Source organism: Opisthocomus hoazin, chromosome 1, assembly GCF_030867145.1.
Source record: "Opisthocomus hoazin isolate bOpiHoa1 chromosome 1, bOpiHoa1.hap1, whole genome shotgun sequence".
In the NCBI taxonomy this organism is placed as follows: Eukaryota; Metazoa; Chordata; class Aves; order Opisthocomiformes; family Opisthocomidae; genus Opisthocomus; species Opisthocomus hoazin.
In genome coordinates, this window is record NC_134414.1 from 18,227,579 (window position 1) to 18,247,265 (window position 19,687).

General features: G+C 40.2%; 1 protein-coding gene across 1 annotated transcript in view; it reads right to left on the reverse strand.

Annotated features, from left to right (window-relative positions):
• Positions 1–360: 360 nt before the first annotated feature.
• TRPC6 (transient receptor potential cation channel subfamily C member 6) overlaps positions 361–19,687 on the reverse strand; it is a 104,545-nt gene continuing 85,218 nt past the window's right edge. The window contains exons 7-12 of the mRNA XM_075417866.1: positions 18,565–18,829; positions 15,653–15,848; positions 13,801–14,004; positions 5,863–5,946; positions 3,894–3,969; positions 361–3,057 (exon numbers count right to left, since the gene is read on the reverse strand). Coding sequence (XP_075273981.1) covers positions 2,906–3,057; positions 3,894–3,969; positions 5,863–5,946; positions 13,801–14,004; positions 15,653–15,848; positions 18,565–18,829 — 977 coding nt within the window. The 3' untranslated portion in view covers positions 361–2,905. The remainder of the gene's footprint in view (positions 3,058–3,893; positions 3,970–5,862; positions 5,947–13,800; positions 14,005–15,652; positions 15,849–18,564; positions 18,830–19,687) is intronic.

A 19,687-nucleotide genomic window follows, 5' to 3' on the forward strand; every position in this document is an offset into this window, starting at 1 on the left:
TGTCAATCTTTTCTTATCAGAAAGCAGGAGAACTATGTAGGAAGCACGTTATCTGTTACCTACTACAGGGTTCTTCTGAGACATCTAATACCAGTCACAGTTCACAGCAAACAAAATACTTGACCTTGACTCTAATCAAATATGACAAGACCTTTTTCCTTCTGTGAAAATGTCTTTTGTACTAGTGTTGCTAGCAAATTAAAGTATTTTAACATGTTTGTCTTGCTGCTGTCTCCCAAGCAAGCACAGCCAAAGGTTCCCAGTGAAGGACCAACATGTTCATACAATGCATCACAAAGGTATTTTGAGTCTGGTACATTTAATTTTTTTTATCAGAATAATATATTTGGTATGTGCTCATTTTAAATACTACATTGCTTGTCACACTACATTTGGCAATAAACCTCTTCAAATATATTTAACAAATTGTTCCATGAGTAATAACTACATACAAAATATCTTCATTGAATTAAAAAAATCCATATGTATTTTCTTCATGAAATACAATATATACATTACAAGCGTGTAGTTTTAAGGTAAGTCAAAATTTGGGCTTAAACAAATTCACAGTGTCCATTTTACCTCTGTAATAAAAATCTTCACTTTCAAAGTGCCTGGAGATCTTAAGCTGTTTCTGTATTTGGGATTATGGAGACTGAGGGTTTTACCATCATTTAGTACTAGACCGCACATCCAAACTGTACATTACAATGATCAAAAATAAAGACTGTTGATTACTGAAAACAAACTTTGACTGTCCTTGTTACCTCAAGTTCTGACGAACAGATTTTCCAATGAGCTGGTCATAGGTGGAAGATCTGCGTTGAGCAACACGGCCTCTAATGCGGTCATTCACGGCAGCTTTACAAAGTCCTTGCTGCTTCAGAAAACCAGGCGCAAAATACTGAAGTGGGAACCCCAAATCAGTGGCCAGTCCCAGCCAAGGGTGATGGGCAAGAACCGCCCGGCAGCTGAAAGGGAGTGAAATTAGCTTCACGCTGCCTTCCAGCCCGAGATCAACCCAACTTTGTGGCCAAACTACCGGGCCACGCAGCAGGCTGAACAGCTCCCCTCAACCACAGCAACCACCCTTGGGGCAGAGCTCCTGCTCTCCAGGCAGGGCAGAGCCCCTCGCCTCCACTTGTCTCCATGTGATTTCAAAACCTACTCTAATACCCGCTTTTTTCCCTGAAAATGCACAGTGATTTCAGCAACAACTTTTTTAAAAAAGGACTATCAGTAAATTCAGCTAGAAACTAATCTAAACCCGTTAAAAAATAACCTCTGTCCTAAAAGGGAGAGGGAGAAACATTCTGATACATTCCACAATAAATGTTTCAGAAAGCTGATTTAAAAGCAAGTACTGACAAGCCATTTTCAGCCTTGTTTCCTAAACGTACAAGACTTTTACGGGTGCGTTCTATATCTTGATGTTTCTTTTACAATTTTTCCCAGCCCTTTCACTAATTTCAACCAAGCTTAGAGAGGAGCAGAGATCCCCGATGTGATACCTGCTTCTAACAGTCCCAGAACTGGTGACTGTCAGAAGAAAGAAACCCAAATTACTGTTTTAACTGAGGGAAAAATCAGATGGCATTTCGCCTGTATCTATCTGGAGAGGCAGCAAGCAGCTGACTGCCCCGCATGGGCGCATTAGCTGGGCAGGCACAGAGCACCAGCCCGAGGAGGCACGGCTACCTCTGGGCCAGCTGCACAGAGGCAGACACGGGAGATGGATTGCAGAGAGCAGGGTGGAAGCATTAGAGGCTGCTGCTGGGGACATGGAGAAAAGATTCCTCACTGAAGGCTTCCTAGGGAACACAGAACAGGAGCTGAGCTTTCTCCAGCAGAAAAAAGGACAAAGGATGCAAATCCATAGATGAGATTTCATGAGCTTTTGGAACAAGGTGTTTTCGATTGCTAAGGATAGAACTGAACAAAATTCAACAATTTAAACAAGTTTAACTGTAGGGAAACATGGTGCCCAATGCACAACGTTCCCAGAATTCAGAGAGAGGGCTTGCACCTAACATTTTAGTATCTTCCACCTTAAATAAACATGTTATCAGCTTTACATTCAACCCCCTACCCTGCAGTTTGCAGGTTTTAGTTCAAGATGTGAAAGCTGGAGAACTTCAGAATTCTGGAACAGATTAGAACTTCAAGGATTAATTATTTTGGATTAAAGAAGTTTCCTTCAGGCCTCAGCAATAGCTTTTCAACAAACTTGGTGAAAAGTATTTCTTAATGCATTAACTCCCATTGGAACCTAGGTATCTTTCACGATGGTTCAGTGGTCACAGGGATAAGTAGGGAAGAGTATAACACAGTGCTCTGAGTATTCTGCTGTCTTTGTCTTCAAGGAAACATTCAAATAAAGTACTTTAATATTCTACACATTTTTAAGAAAGGCATTTAACTCCTCTTTTTTTTTTTTTCTTTTGCTAGTTGGGAATGCTTGAGAAGTTCAATAGGTTTTGATACAAATATGCAAAAGCCTGGAATTTTCCTGTTTTGATTCACTAAAATATATGTTAAGAATGTCTACAAAAGGAAATTTGTAAAAATAACCAGCTAATGTAGGAAAAGTTTAGATTTATGCTTTTAATTTTTCATGACTGGGCTTATCAAGATTCCACTGGAATTTAAAAGAGGTAAGTTGAATATTAAAATGAGCTAAAATTCACTCTTCTTCAGTAGGTAAAGAATAAATAAATTTCTTTACTCAAGTGGTATTTCCTCTCTACCATAGACACAGAGGATTTGCCACTGTGGTTTTTCAATAAAGAACTGGAATGATTTGATTTCTGTACCTGTCATAGAAATGTGAGCTAGACTTAAGAAAAACAGAAATATGGCTTTAAGTGAATTGTTAATGTTCTGTTGCATTTCTTCAATGTTTAGGTTATCTCTTGCTTTCTTCCTCCTTAGAGTCAATTGATAGTTTTTCCCCAAGTTTCCTTATAAGTTCTGCCAGATCTTCAGAATTCTGAGACTTTTCCTCAAGGAGTTCATACCGGAGACTTGAGATGTCCTGTTTAATTTCCTTCAGTTCACCTGTAAGAGACGTTAGAAGATCACGCTATTAAAAAAAAAAAAAGGAAAAAACAGCAGACCCAAATATATCACAGTTATCATTGGATTTCTCTGGATTTCTTTGTTGAAGCAGAAAAAGCAGATGTTCTGTAGCATGTTGCTGAATGGTGGCTTATAGATAGGAATATGAAGGCGCAGTTCAGGAAACAAACTAATCTGAAGGCAAAAGTGGGAGAGATCACATCAGCTCACAAAACTCAAATGATCTGTTAGATGGAAGCGAGATCATGCAGATCAAGGGTGCCTGAGTCCTCCTGGCCAGCACCAAGGCCTCTCCCCGTCCGTAGGAGAGTGATCCTCTCATCTTCCGGCTGTACTAAGTGTCTTCGAAGCATCAGAGGGGTGCAAACAGAAGGCAACATTTCTGTGAGGTGCATTCACCATCTGTTTCCAGCTAATAAACCATATCAGAAAAAAGGCTGAAGCATGTGTATCACCGTGTATGCATCTCCCCTACACAGGAGAACTCCTCCTGGAGCACCCCAAACCAGCCGCTGCATTAAATGCAGCCTCCCTATGGGCAATGCACGGGCATTATGAGAAGTGGCAACGCTTTTCCCAGCAAGGTGTCAGATCAGTGATTGTTTCTAGTGGGAGAGCAGAGACAGAAAGCCAAATCTATGATTCTGTGATCTCTTCCTTAACTTCAATTTCCTGTTAATTTTACATCTTGCACCTGTAAACATGTCAAGTGGATTAAGTATTTTGGAAACATTTTTCAAGTGGCGTCTGTAACCACATTAATTAGTTTGTTTTGATTCTCTGATTAGAGCTAAACACACAATTCATCAACATACCTTCATTGACTTCATCACTTTCTTTATCTATCTGAGCTTTCAGTACGTATCTTTTAATGAGACGCTTCATTATTTTCTGCAAAGAAGAAAGAAAAAAGGAAGTTTTCTTAGTTGGGCTTTGTAGTACTGCTATGACATTTCAACATATGAGCTCTGTTACCTTCTGCTGCATTCAGACATTTCAGTGTAGGACTTGCCAGGTTAAAGGAATATAATGTAAAAATCTCATTTCATCTGCAGTAGATATTTAGACTTTATGATTCCGCACGTGTACGTCCGTGAAAGTTAGAACACTAAACACATCTTATGAATGTTATCATTCACAAAGCTCAATCTGGAGTCTATGAGAACGTTTAATATAGTTGCAGCTTTGATCTCCATGCAGGTGAAACCATCTAGCCTTTATTGCTGCCAGAAGATGATAATGACCCTGATTAGCAGTGCTAATTGCTAAACCCTTTTGCAATCAGTTTGTTTTAATCTACTTTCATATTTTATCTGATAAGTTATCTTTTCCCAATGTAAGGCTTTGAAAAAGTTGGACCCATATGCTAAGAGTCATGTAAGAACCTCGCTGGGACTCATCTCACCAAACACAGGTAGTTTCTAATGTAAAGAGCCATATCTGTGGCAGTCACCTTTAACTCCCTCTGTGGAGACAAAAAGCAAACCTGAGAGGACAGTTCAGCTCAGACAGCTAAAATTGATCAAATAAATCACACCATTAGAATGGCTACTCTCTCTGCTAAAAATAAGGGGAACCTGGGCCAGCAAATTTAGATGAAAATTTTACTTTTCCAGGAAAAATGAATTCTGCCCCTGATTCTCCCATTAGTTCAAATTACTTGAATAAGAACAAGGTATCTAATTACTTTTGAGTATCTATCATTGGCTTTAATATTTTCATATGGTATAACCCATGACAACAAAATACTTGTTTTTCACTACAAGATAGAAAACATACATAGATTTATGCGTCTTGGTTTTGTCTCCACAGTTTCAGACCTGACTGGAGATGGTTGTGAGGTGAATCATCCCAGATTAGTGGTTCCAGACCATCACTACAGTCATGCTTCCAAGTCCAGAAGCATGTTGATTCTAATAACTGGAGAATGTTTCAAATACAAATCCACACATCCTCTTGTTTATGGGCTAAAATTGTAATCTTAATATCTATCACTGTATTATAATGAAACTGGCTGTGAAAAAGTCAGAGTTTTTGCAATAGACTTGTACAGACACTGCATAATGTAACAGTGGCACAGAGCTAGCCTGCCCAAGGGGAAAAACTTTCTTCTGTCTTCTGATTAAAAAAGGCATACTTAATTCCACACCATTTTCTATACCCTTTTGCATTCAGACGATCTTGTTCTACAGCCCAAGCAGCTCTGCTTGTTCCTCTCCACCTGCTTTGGAGTATTACAGGAAGGAAAGAAGCAGCCTCTGGACAGAATAGCTGGGCATTACAGGGGCTGTGCTGGGTCTGTTTACGCTTAACTTCAGCAAGGCCCACTGCAGTTGTGTGGGAGGCAAAGAATAAGCAGACATAACAACATGAAGGATGAAAGATATTTGCAGTGCTTGAGGTATTAGAATGCAGAGGTGTGGCACAATAAGCTCAACTGTCTCAACAGATGGAATGGGAAGATTTTACATTTCTTCTTGGTTTTCTTAATTCACACTGCGCAGCTGACAACTCAACCTGTCTCTAAAATAAAAAACATTTTCCAAGTGCTTTAAAATATTGCACTATAAGGGCAGCATTTAAGAAACAAAGAGGAAGAAAAATCACCCTCAGATTGTACAGCAAAAGCCTAAATCATTGAATTTATTTCTGATATATACAAGGTCTGTGGATTTATTCTTGATTCATGTGTTGAACATAAATTCAAAACTGTCCTTATGCTGTCAGTCTGATCTGCCAGTTCTACTACTTCTTGTTTTTCTTTAAAAGTAAACTGGTTTTTACCTGGTATTGCCTTGGAGGATTGTTTAAACTGTTTAAGTGGATTTCATCTGAGCTTCTTATACTTGATTGCTTCCTTTGACCAAGCTGAAATGGAAACATTATTTGTAGTACAAAACAAATAGAAGAAAAATATGGTTAAATTACCTCATGCATATATCATATGACAGAACATTAACTGTTAAGCTCAATTTGGAGCGTATTAAATTACAGTGGTAAAGTCCTCATACCTGTGCGGAATTTCATCACAGGAGTTGAAACAAACCCTTTCAGACTGTGATGCAGGAAAGCGAGAACTGGAGGTTTTTGTCCCTTTACTCTGCCTCTTGCCTGCTCCTAACACGCTCAAGGGACCAGAGCAGAGCAGCCACGTCCCCGCGGGCCTTCCCTCGTGCCCCAGGCACACAGGAGGGGGACCTACGCTGGAAGAAGGCAGCTCTGCAGCGGCTCAGCTTTGTAGGCAACGGATGAGGGAAAGTCCGGGCAGGGTGTGGGAGAAGCCCAGGAAGAAGGAGAGGTGGCGGCATTACCCCTCACCTTTCTTTCATAACACTTGCCCATAATGAATGTGACCTCCACTAGCACAAAATACACAAGGAGTTTACACTAATGGCTGAATGTAATTGGTTCTGCAGTTCATGCCAGGGACCACAAAATTACCAGCTGACATTTTTGAGTAGCACCTTCTTTACTACACGTGCTGAAAGAAAAGGACATCACTCCCTGATGAAACACCGAGGATGCAATTTGTGTGTTTCATTACTGATTTACAGCTTTGAGAAGGACTAAAGCATCACCACATGGTGAACTGAGACGCGAGCTGAATGACTAGGCTGCAGCAAGAGTGAAGCAACTGTCAAAACTGAATGAATTCTATTACTTCAGACTAATAATGGGGCTAGTCCAAAGAGTAGTAGTGCAGGAAATAAAAAAAAGTGTGAATTTGATTGACCTGGATGAGGAATAAGTGGAACAGTTACTAAAAAGTCAATTCTCTGTGATTATACATGGTCCAATAAAATTGCTACTGTTTTGAAACACGGGGCTACCACTGCGGTGTCCCAGATTCTGTGGGATTGTGTTGTACTTCCAGTGACGTTCTCCATGTTGGTTGTCTCTGTGTCTTCATGCATCGAGCACCTACAGATAAGCAAACTGGGGCACTCGGAAGCCCGGTAAGTAATATAGAGTATCAGTATGCGGAATATGCTGGGATACAGATTGGTGGGGAGGAAAGCAGGGGAGGGTTAGATGTTTATGCAGCTGTACAGGCAGGTCACACATCACGGGAGCCTGCAACACAATGCCCGATGTCAGCGAAGGCTAAACCCTTCATGTAGCCATTTCTCCTGCAACTGAAATCATTACAAACTCTTGAAGTATAACGAGAATTTCTCATGGTTGAACTCTGATAATAAATGGAAGTAGGAATATGGAATATGTGATAAATATTCACCAGCTATCAATTAGAAAATGAGAAAAACACCTACAGCAAAGAGCTTTACTAAGGCTTTGTTCTAACATGCACGTACTGGCGCCAAGGCTAAAAGGAAAAACCTGGGAATTGTATAGGTATAAAAAGGGTGAATGTTTACACTGAACTTACATTTTCTTTTTGTTCTTTAGAAAGATTCATAGTATCTATATACATATACTTTTAAAAACATTATATCTATGTTCAGACTATGTTTATCTGACTAAGCAAAAATAACGATATAGGATATATAGCAGTATATAAATAGATATACGAATAATTAATATTTATCTCTAACATATTAACCTGAACTTGGATGGAATTGAATTAAAGTTATATAAAATGGGCAAGTTATTGTTGCTTTTTCTTGCTTGAATAAAGCTACCTTAAATGTTTTGAATATCTATTAGAAAACGCAAGTTTATCTAAAAGTTTTAATTTAAACTATGCATCTGATTTATACTCAAAAATAGCGGGCTTAAACAACTGTGTAATCACGATGTCTTTCAGGATTTTAGAACTAATAATACTCTCTTGGGCCTCACCTTTATAGCCAGATTAAAAGAGGAAAAAGATCTTCCTGATTTTTCAGCTCCTGGTTCCATAATGCACAATATTTGGAAATGATGCCGTAGAACAGAGCAAGAGTATGCCTCCCCTGCAGCAGCAGAGGAAAGTGGCCCTGGCCATAGCTGCTCTAGGGCGTGAGCGTGGGCTCCAGCTGCCTGGCTGGCGGCCCAGCCCTTCCTGAGCTCCGACTTCTTCTGCAGCTGTGACACCATTCATGGCCCTGTTACTTACCAGTGTACATATGATTTACAAATGCCTTTAATTTTATTATGTATTTTTTAATATTTATTATGTATTTAAAATGTAATCTGTCATGCTGGTTACCTCTTTTCAAATTTTATTTTGGTTCACTTCAAAAGTTAATCCAATGCTTAACTAAAACTAGATTTTAACTTGAAATAGCAAAATCAGTAATACGTGGTGAAATGAGTTGTGAGACACTGGAAACTTGTAAAACCAGACACACTGTAACATCTTTATCTTAACTTTGACTCTTCAGCACCCTGCAGTTTTTGAACAAAATAATGTGTAAGCTACAGATTGCACCCTGAAAGTTGGCAGTCAGAAGAAATCAGATTTAACTTCATTAAATCTGTTTATGTGTAACAGTAACGGGACAGAACATCCATTGTACGTTGCTGAATGGCCACTGGGTGGCAGAGCTTGCCAAGATTCCATTAAAACTTCATTTTTACACATGATTTTTGAACTCTTTTTAAGCTTCACACCTACGGCTTTCCCCTCTCCCCAGAATTACTACTAGAGTAAACTCAGCCTGTCACATTAGCGACTGAACTAGAATTCATATTTTTAAGCTAGTATCTATTGAATATCTGCACACAGGTAACTGGAGGGGAAAAATAATGTAATTTAAATGAAACAGTGATATAAACTCTAACAAAAATAACTCTCCTCCAGAAGTGTTGTGTGAAAGCAGAAATGCAGCACACATGGACTACTGCTCTTAGAAAACACCCTCTTCTCTAAACTTGCTGCTTATTTTGTCATTCTCTAGTATTATTCATGATTCAATGCAATCAGAAGAGTGATGGAATTACTGTGGCTGTTTTGTGTAGCACTTTGTTAAGGTCTTAAATCCCAGTTTTCAGAAGCAGCTGACAACCTGGAATGCCAGTAAATTGTACATGCTTGGACCAGAAGGGAGGGCTCCCAGAAAATGACTCAGCTTGCGCTCCCAGAACCAGAGGTCATGTGCAAGAATTTTAGAAACACCATTTTATACTATGAAAGTAAAAGTTCACATATATTTTGTTGTGTGATTGAGGGTTTAAAGCTATTTCAATATTTAGTTGGTCCTTATTTCTTTTCCCAAGGGCCATGCTTTAAGAAACTGGCTTATATAGGTTATCTGCCAGTATTGGCTTTAAGCTCAGGAAGATGAACAAGTTTTGTGACTCTTAAACCATAAACTTTCTCCTTCACAAGGCAATTTTTCAATTTAGAATAAAACTCAAGGCAGGTTTCTTTAAAACTCTCCTTTTTCTTAATTTCTTTCTCCCTTTTTTTGGTTTCAGTTTCTTGTTTACTTGATGGTTAAAACACCAATTCTAGCCTGAAACAGAAGAAAATTGTGGGTTTTAATGAACAACCTGAAAGAAAACATTTTCACAGCTTTTACTATCATATGTAGACATGTCTCAAGAAATTAGTTTCTGCTGTGCTACTGTTTGAACACAGCTATGTAAATCACATGCCGTTCAGCACTGATGGCATCTGCCTTTGTTTTCTGCCAACGGTAATCAGGGCAGAGCTGGCTCAAGGGGCAAAATTTCCCCGCTTCCCATCTTAACTCTTGTCTTTACACTCAGCCTGGTGCTGCTGCCACTTTTGCACTGAGAAGATGTGGGCTCTGCAGAAGGAAGACCTGCAGGCTGGGTCAGAATCGGCAAACTCAAGCGTGTGTGAACATTTCTACGTACTGCAATGCAACGTCTTCTATTGGTAGACGTTTAGCGTCCTCCCAAGTAGGACTTGCACCAGAGCGACTGGCTCTCTCCCTAGGCACGCTTTGGGAACCGGAATGGTCCGGGGACAATAGCTTGCAGCAACTCTACTTTGGGAGGAAAACTACTTGAATAGGAGCAAGTCATTCCTGAATTGGCCTCAGTGCCCAGAAAAGCTCCCCATCACATATAATTTGCTAGCACAGCCACAGCCACCAAGTCTCGGGTCTGCTCTTGCCAAATCTTTTCTTGTCTTTGCACAGCTCATTGCATTTATAGTAGCTCCTTGCACAAGTAGCTCCTGGCTCAGCAGTCACAGCAGCACCAACCTTCTCGGCACAGGAGTCGTCCAAAGTCAAAGCCCAAAAAGCCTGAGAATGCCTTTGAGAAGAGGCCATAAAACAGCCTCAATAACATTGAATCACCAACAGCGAGTCAAATCTGACACAAAAACACTGCAGTTACTTTCCAGAAGCGCAAACGATGGAGGCATCTGATAGATTCAAATAAAGTCAGCACCACAGTATGTGGCATCCAAAAAGTAAGTAAAAATGTAATCATCTGGCAATACCAGTCACCCTGCTGGAAAAGCTGAGGAATAAATAGATGCAACTGAGCTGCTTTATGTTTTTCAATGTAAAAGCTTTTTTTTAGAAAAAATTTGATTTGCAGTATTCTAGCTTCTTTGGCTGGGGAGTGAGCACATTTCATTCAGCATTAGTTATACTGCAGTCTGCAGTGAGTGGAAAGCATTAATATTTGAAGACTAAATATTAATTCAGGGTTAGGAAAAAAATCTGATAAATGATGTTTGTATCCTTACAGCTCTCTTTCAGAGGGACTGCTGTGAAAGCAGCACAACTGTTATTGTTTCATCTAGAATTGGCAACTATTACACTTTGCACCTTTCTAGCCATCTGAATTGCTAGATTCAAATATAATTTTGCAAAGGAACGATAAAAATCTAGCTTCTTTCCTCAGGGTGTAAGAATGGGATTTTTAAGAGTACCTGTTTTATAGGAACAGAAATTTCATTTTAAGAAGTCATTAAAAATAAGCTTTTAACTTACATGCTTTTCAAAGTCACAAATTAAGTGAATTCGAAAAAAAATACTTTGATTTGTTGTTTCTCACATTGCTCAATTTGAAGTTTATATGCATCTCCTTAATGCCATGATTTTTCAGCGATGACTTTATCATTCATGGAAGTTGTGATATCGATTTGCATCAAGCAGCTTGATGAAAAGTTTTGAAAATGTCAGAGTCATTAAAAACTTGAGCAAATGCAGTATCACCTCTGCTGGGTCTTAAACAGATTAGGGTTAGATCTCCCAAATAAAATGAAGTGAGATTTGTGAAATCTAGAAAAATTACCAGTAGCACACACATCTGAATTTAATAGCAATCTTCACTTTGTTGACATTGTTTGCAATATCTGTGTTTATTTTTATAGATTATTATGAACTTAACCAGAGGCAGAGGCTTGTCAGGGGCACAGTATTTTTCCCCACAGCTCCATCTTTTCGTTCTAGGATTGCAACCAGTTTCTCTTCTCTTTTACTCTTCAACTGATAACTGTGATGGAAAAAATGCTTGTCACATCAGTAACAGAGAGCTGACAGATGCATGTAAATTCTTCACTGGCCCCCAGTCTAATGACTAATGACTCATGACTACAGACTCAAGAACTCTTAACCTTGAACAAGCCTCTGCTCAGACTACTACCTGTTTTAACAAAGATCCTTCCTTCAATAAATGACACATTTGTTTCTGCTACCATGACAAACCCATAATTTCTTTTTTTGTGTGAATGTCACCATATGCTCACCTTTGTACTCACTGCGTCTGATCAGTTGCCTTGCAAAGCTCTTCTTCCCTAACATGTTACAACAGTGCTGGTCTTTACACCTCAAGTACCACCTAACACCGCGTGCTATTCCCCATGTTCTCCTAAAGCAATTAATTTGATTTATACCTAGACGCTGCAGGACAAACAGACTGACTACTAAGTCTTTAAATAAGTCCATGAGATACAGCAATGAATCAACTCAAATGCTTTTTACTGCCCTTGCGTAAAAAAAACAGACAACAGAATGCTTTACAATAAACGCAGGCTGCGTTCTCAGTGGAAGGACAGACAGGCTACCAACAGGGAATTTAGAAACTCTGCCCAGGCATGTGAGGGTTCTGTTAGCAAAGACAAAGCTCACCTTTAGCTGACATTTGCAAGGCCACTGAGAAGAGCTACAATAGCAGTACCAGGCTGAACAAGGAAAATGTGGGTCTGTTGCTCAGTGGGGCAGAGCATTTGGTGACAGTGGACTTAGGTGAGGCTGAAGGATGTAATGCTGCCTTTGCCTCAGGCTTCACCAATAGTCTCTCAGGCCTCTGTGCTTAGTGAAGGAATTCAAGGAGAAGGAGAACAACCGGCTGCAGAGGAGGGTTAAGTCAGGGGTTATGTGAGAGAATTTGACCCAGGCAAGTCCATTGGACCCAACAGGCTGCATACACAGGTGCTCACAAAGCCGATGAAGTCCTTGCAAATGTGCTATATCTTTGAAAGATCACTGAGACTGGGAGAGGTCCCCAAAGGCTGGAGAAAGGCAAATGTCAAACTCATCTTCAAAAAAGGTCAAAATGATGATCTGGGCAACCACAGGCCACTCAGCCTCCCTTCAGTAACTGGCAAAATAATGGACTGAGTCCTCTTGTAGCACATTTCTGGGCATATGGAAGAGCAGGTGGTGACTGAGAAAAGCAAGTGTAGATTTATGAAAAGTAAAACCTGTCCGACCATCTGGATGGCCTTCTGACATAAATGACTGGATTTGCAGATCAGGGAGATGTCATCTACCTTGATTTAGCAAGGGTTTTAACACTACATCCTACAATATTCTTGTACCTACGTTATGATGTTACTGTCTGGATGAGTGAACAACCAGATCAGCAAAATCCTGGTGGGATGGTTGTGCTTAGAAGGTAGTATAGGGTCTTGTCCTGGGACTTGGCCTTTTAAACAACTTTATCAAAGACCAGGTGTCCGAGGAGTTGCTGGAGCACACTCCTGTCAAGTTTGCAGACAAAGTCGAGTTTGAGGGGGGCAGTTGATAGGCTTGAGGGCAGGGGATGCCATCTAGGAGGACAGGGCTGACAGGAACTCTGTGAATTTCAACAAGGACAAATGGGAAGGAGTAACTCTTTCAACAACACAGGATGGGGACTCACTGGCTGTGGAGCTGCTCTGCAGCAAAGGGCCTGGGGGACTTGGAGGACAGTGAGAAAGACATTAAAAATCTGCAGCAAGTTCAGCAGAGCATCACCAAGATGTGTGGGGCTGCAGCACTTGTCCTATGAAAAGACACTGGGGAATCTGGTCTTGTTCAGCCTGAAGCGGAGATGGCTTCCAGCGTACCTAACAACAGCCCCCAGCGCATATGGGGAAGTCAAGGAGATGGAGCTGGGCTCTTCACAGTGCTGGCAAGACAGAAGAATGAGAAACAACAGACAAATTCAAACAAGAGGTAGAAGAAGCAACTTTTTGCCCACGAGGGACGGTCAGGCGGTGGCGCATGCTGCCCAGAGAGGCTGTGCAGCCTCCATCCTTGGAGTTTTTCACGATGTGACTGCATAAAGCCCTGAGCAACCTGGCCTGACCTCTCAGTTGACCCTGCTGTGAGCAGGAGGTTGGACCAGACACATCCTGAAGTCCCTCCCGGCCTGAATTATTCTCTGATTCTGTGACAAGCAGCAGGAAGAACTGTAAATTTATAATGGTATTTTTGGACTTCATTGATTACAAATGTATGTCAGCCTGTACATACTGACTGACTTCAGTATGGACTAAGAATGTTGGGAAATTAATCAGAAAAACAGGTCCAGAAGAAAAATGAAGTTCTTGAAAATTAGCAGCCAGTATACACACTATACAATTACCTTGTTCATTTCTGCATCTTCCTGAAAGCTTTTCTTTTGGCACAGAAATGGCTTAGAAATCCATTTTTTGATTCTGAGTAGGAAATACAGCAAAGATTTCGGGCTTGGCACCAAGTTGAAGGGTACTGGAAGAGTTCTCCCTTCTTCAAAGTAAGAAAACCAAAGTTTAGCCCTTGCAAATTTCCATTCTACATCAGCATCATCCTGTAAAATAGAAACATAGTTGTTAATACCACCTGGGCTATTGAAGATGCTCTAGTTAAACTTTATGTGTGCTTTGAATGTAATTGGCTGAAGTTAATCTCAGACAGATCAAGAATTTGTTATAATCTCTGAAAACCAAATTTTAATGAATGGAACTGTTCCTATTAATCCATTTAAAATAATGCAGTTACAGAAGAACAAAGTGGAATGATACAAACATCGATTACTCCAGAGTGGGTACTAATAGTCTGCAACACAGGATCACAAAGAGCGACATCTTTGTTTGGTGCTCTTTGTAACATGCAAAGAACAAAAGCTCTGACTTAAAATCACACAATACAATGCCCAAGTTAAAGCTTCATGGCAACACTCAAATCCATCTGCTAAGGCCTGATTGAGTAGCCGCTTGCTTCGAACACTATCATGCTCAGCAAATAAAATGGAAAAATCCTACGCTAACGTAACAAAAATTTAAATCTTTCAGTGAGACTACCAACTCTGATTTCTTATCTCTTTTGTCTCCTCTGTAGCCATTAGTCTATTATCTTTTTTGTGAGGAAGACGTATTAGAATTTTAGATTAAAATTTTACTCTATTGCTTTAAACATGAGGTTAAAAAAGACTAGGTGATTCTTACCTAATTCCTTCCACTTGCTGGAATATATGATTAAATCATGTATGCTATCATCACCACAGTTTACATTTAATATTTACGACAGCCAAAACACTCACTTTATTCCTCCCTGTAAAGTTCAAGAGGTTTTTCTACAGAAAGGACTGATGCCATGTTCAAGGACATGACTCAATATCGCTGTAGCTGTTTTTAGAAGCTGTTTGTATCCAGTCACCATTTTTTGGACAATAGCCTGGTTTTCATTGCCCTGAACCTGATAGTTTGTTCTGCAGCCTCCTGAGTCAGAAGAATCTGAACCTCCCTAGAGAATATGTGCTGCTCTTGCTCAAGCTGTACAACGCTACAGCCCCAGACCAGAGCCCAGAACCTGGGAGCAGAGCAGTCTCAAACCACCTGTGCCCGCTGCTTTGTGGCAAGGGCGTCACCCGGGACAGGCTGGCATGGCCTAGCTCCTGGAGATCTGCTTCCTTTTTTTCTAGACAATGATAATGAGTTAGCCCTTTGTCTTCCATGGCATCCAAAAGTTGACGCTGATTTTCAGTAGCCCTGCTGATTACTTTGTAAAGTTTTGTTCACTGCAGAGGACTAGAGCAACAGTTGTTTAAACAAAAGAAGAAAACAGCACGTTACAGACTTGTGTGCAAGGTCAAGGCATAGGAACAAGAACGTTCTTGCGGAAGAGAGACACTACTCAAATAATAGCTACACGAGGCAAATAAAAGATTCACAGTGTCACACAAAGTAGCCCATCCTCTTCTGGAACATAACGCAGTTCAACAGCAGTTTTTTCGTCCAGTCTAGCTCTTACTATTGCAAGCACATGCAGCTGGGTAATTTCCAGGTATTTTACAATAAAAATGTAGAGTTGAATTAGTATTTTCTCTGAATGTATTACTAAAGCCGATCTGTTACTTGTCTTAAATAAGATATCAACAAGGAAGGTTTTCCAGGAGATTTAGACAATTATATGTAACAGTAAATGTGGTGATTTTTCATCATAAACAGAATTTTTACCTCAATTTCCTGGAATGAACTGTTGATCATTGCGATAAGCATGTTCAGCAAGACAATGACCATCGTAACATTATAGACTCCATAAAGAACATAGCCAATATTTTCAATAAACTTGTGTTTATAATTGATGACAACTGATTTAACTTCTGAGAGTCCAAATATAGCCCAGAACAATGTCTTGAAACTTTCTTCAACACTGAAAGAAGAAATTGAACACATGCATATATTACTGAAGAAAAGCTGTATATTCTAATTGTATAGATTGCCAGTTATTGTTTTTATGCAGCATACAAATTTTTCCATTGTTATAATGTAGAACTTTACCATAGTGGTATTATGCAGAACAAGCAGACTATCTAATCTCATACGTACAGGCTATTTCATAAAATAGGATTCCTAAAATTTAAGATTGACAATAAAACCATCTGACTGAGTTTAGGAATTATACACACATCCTCAAAAGCACATTACAATGATTCACTTTTTAACTGCTTCAATCTACATGCTACATGCTTGCCGGTAATGTCAATGAAAATAATAAAAATAATGAACCTGTGAATACTTTATTTCAATTGCACCAATAGTTCACTTACTTGAATTATTTCACCATTAATGTGATTAACATTCTTAAACTATGAAGAAGACAGGATGTCTGACTGCAAATAGGCATTTTTCAAAAAATGAGTCTCACAGACCATAATCCTCCAGTTGAGTTTTCACTGTTCCACAAATCCAAGGTAAAGGCAATAAGCCATGATGTGGGGTACAGGTTAGTTCATTTAAATACATGTATTTCCTCTTAATCAGTTTTTATATATATACACACAGACATAAACCTAAGCTCAAACTTCTGAGGTATCTCCTCCTATCTATCTCCATATGCTTGCAGACATATTTTCTCTTGCTTTGATGAGGAGATCTCAGTTCCCCTAACTAATAATAATACAAAAGCAGTAACAAAGTTTTCCCTCTTGGCCAAGTTTTGCTTCCTGGCTGAGTATACCTCGTAACAGCTATAGCTTGAATATCATGACAGCCAGAAATTAAGTGGGCAAGGGCTGCAGTGCATGGAAAATAATGAGTTTCCACTCCAGCACTTTATCTTAAAATCACACCTAGAAATGAGAGGCATGGCAAATGCATAGGAAATAACTCCTGACAGACAGACCTCATTCAGAATTTCTCTTCTTATGGTGGGAAGAAGAAAAAAAGAATAGCTAATGAAATAAAGAATAATAAAAAAAAATGTATTTTCTCCCCTCAAGACAGAATAGGTTTCCACTGGAAACTATAGAGAGCCGGAGCTTAAAATAGGGATTAGATTTTTTTTTTGACTAGTAAGAATATACAGAGTTGTCTGAATTAAATTACAAGTATTTTATAATGCATGCCACACTGTAGCGATTAGCCTGCTTCAATTACAGACGACAGCAGCACTTGCTGGAGGAACCAGCCTTGCTCTCAGATGCTGCAGGAAGCTGCCACGCTGCTTTGAAGTGCTGGTGCTGACCGCCCTTGCAGGCAGCGTGCTGACCCCAGATTCAGGGTCTGACCCAGCCTACATCCCAAAATCAATGCGCAAGCCTGGGAACCAGCCCTGTGCATGCACTGTCGTTACCAATTGCACTGCCAGGTCATCTGATGTACGTACAGCTCTGTGTGAGGGGTCTGAGGTACTTCTGGGTTTTTATAAGCTTCCCCAGCCTAATGCAGCCCAGGAGGCCATTGGGCTGCTTTGCCACAAAGGCACATTGGTGGCTCGTGATCAACTGGGTGTCCATCAGGACTACCAGGTCCTTTTCTGCCAAGCTGCTTTCCAGCCGGCCAGACCCAGCCTGTTCTGGTGCCTGAGGTTATTCCTCCCCAGGGGCAGAACATGGCATTTCCCTGTGTTGAACTTCACGATGTCCTTATTGGCCCATTTCTCCAGCCTGTCAAGGTCCTTCTGAGCCACATCACAACCAGCTGGCCTATCAGTCACTCTTGCTCATCCATACAGGCCTCCTGACACCTTGGCTTGATTTCCTGCCCATTGAGATGGCCAATCCTGAGTGCTGAAAAGGCAATTCTCGAAATTCAACCAGCTTCCCTGGACCGCCCTTCTCTTCAGGGCCTTATCTCATGAGATTCTTCCCTGAACAGCCCAAAGTCTGCTCTCCCGAAGTCCGGGGTTGTGGTCCTGCTATTTGCCTTGTTCCTTCTTCTCAGGAACCTGAACTCCACCATCCCATGGTCAGCCAAGGCTGTTCCCAGCCTTCACATACCCAACCAGTTCATTCTTGTTTGTAAAAGTCAGATGTCACGAAGCTCCTCTCCACATCAGCTCCTCAATCACCTATGTCAGGAAGTTATGTCATTGCCCTCCACAAACCTCCTGGATTGCTTGTGCCCCACCGTGTTGTCCCTCCAGCAGATATCAGAGTGGTTAAAAATCCTCACGAGGGCCACAGCCTGCAAGTGTGAGGCTTCTTCCAGTTGTCTGAAGAGGGCTTCATCTACTTCATTTTCCTGATCAGGCAATTCCATGGCAGACATCCCCTACAGCATGACCCGTGTTGGTCTGCCCTCTAATCCTGACCAAAAAGCCCTCACTGGTTCATCATCTATACCTAGACGGAGGTATAAGCATTCCTGCTGCTCTCTCACGTAAAGGGCAACTACATCTCACCTTCCTAGCCCATCTTCCCTAATTTATCATATTACTGTTGGGATCAAGAGCTCATCCTCTGATTTCAAATATATCCTTTAAGCACCAGAACAAGACACAAAATTTCTACTTAATCCAGGATGAAGAAATTTTTAAGAGACATAAACCTTATAAAACAACTAGTAAACTTAATACATACAATGCAAGCAACTGATTCTCCATAAAAATAGTCCACAATCATTACAGTTTCATCAGTTTTACTTACGTTGTGAATGCTTCATTTTGTTTTGCCCCCAGATAGTAGGAATAGAGATTAAACATGCCTATCATGAAAGCCACAAACACCATGATAAATATCACCATGAACTTGAAGATGTCTTTCACAGTTCTGCCAAGCGATATCTGCAGTGGTCCAAAGCTTTCATTAGCTGGTAAGATGTAGGCTATTCTGGAGAAACTTAATACCACCGCAATTGCATACAGGCCTTCAGATATGATCTGAGGATCAGACGGATCCCAGTTCACTCGGGCTAGAAACAAAAGATGAGAATTTCGGTCAGTATTTCAAAGCCCACCTTAGGCAGTTCACTCGAGGACTCCCTTTTGGTGAGTAACAATGAACCAGTCAGTGTAAACTGGAGTTGACTGCAATGGTGCTATGCAAAATTGGAACAACTCAGGACTGATGTCAATGGAAACTGCCTTGCCAGATGATATAGTATTATGTAGCTTAAATGAGTTACGTGACTTGTGCTTGTCATACCCAGAAACTGCGAACATAAACAGTCCCTGTTCACAAATTCTTCAAATGGGTGTTGCTGAAAACTGCATTAATATTTAGCTAGCTGCTTTTACAACTGTCAAATTTGTAACTTTCTGGTAAAATCTATAAGACTGCAATTTAATGGGTTTCAGAACATACATATTAATTGCTCTGCTTTTTCTACAGCCCGGGTAATGAAGAAATGCAGTCTTATCAGAAATAGTATTTGAGGCATAGAGATAGAAACTGATGTAATTCAGTATCTAGAGAAAAATATCTAATAAAGGGAAGAGATATGTGATAGTGTTGAGAGTAAATACAAGTAAACAGAGCTTAATTTTTTCTCATTTGATCAAAATAGCTTCCAGTCACTTCTCATACATGCCAAGCAAGTTTATTAGCATCTTTACCTCTTACTGGTAAAAATAGTGGATTGAGAATTATTAAACTAATATAACAGAGTTTCTGAGCAAAGAATATATGAAAGATGCATTGGTTATGTTGGCAAAGCAGGTTTGAGAAGTTCCTGCATCTCATTGCTTAGTTCTGCCCCTGAATTACAGTACATCTCATTTGCAGTTGCGCCAACACAAGTGTTTGCAGGACAGCATTGTGTAACTGAACA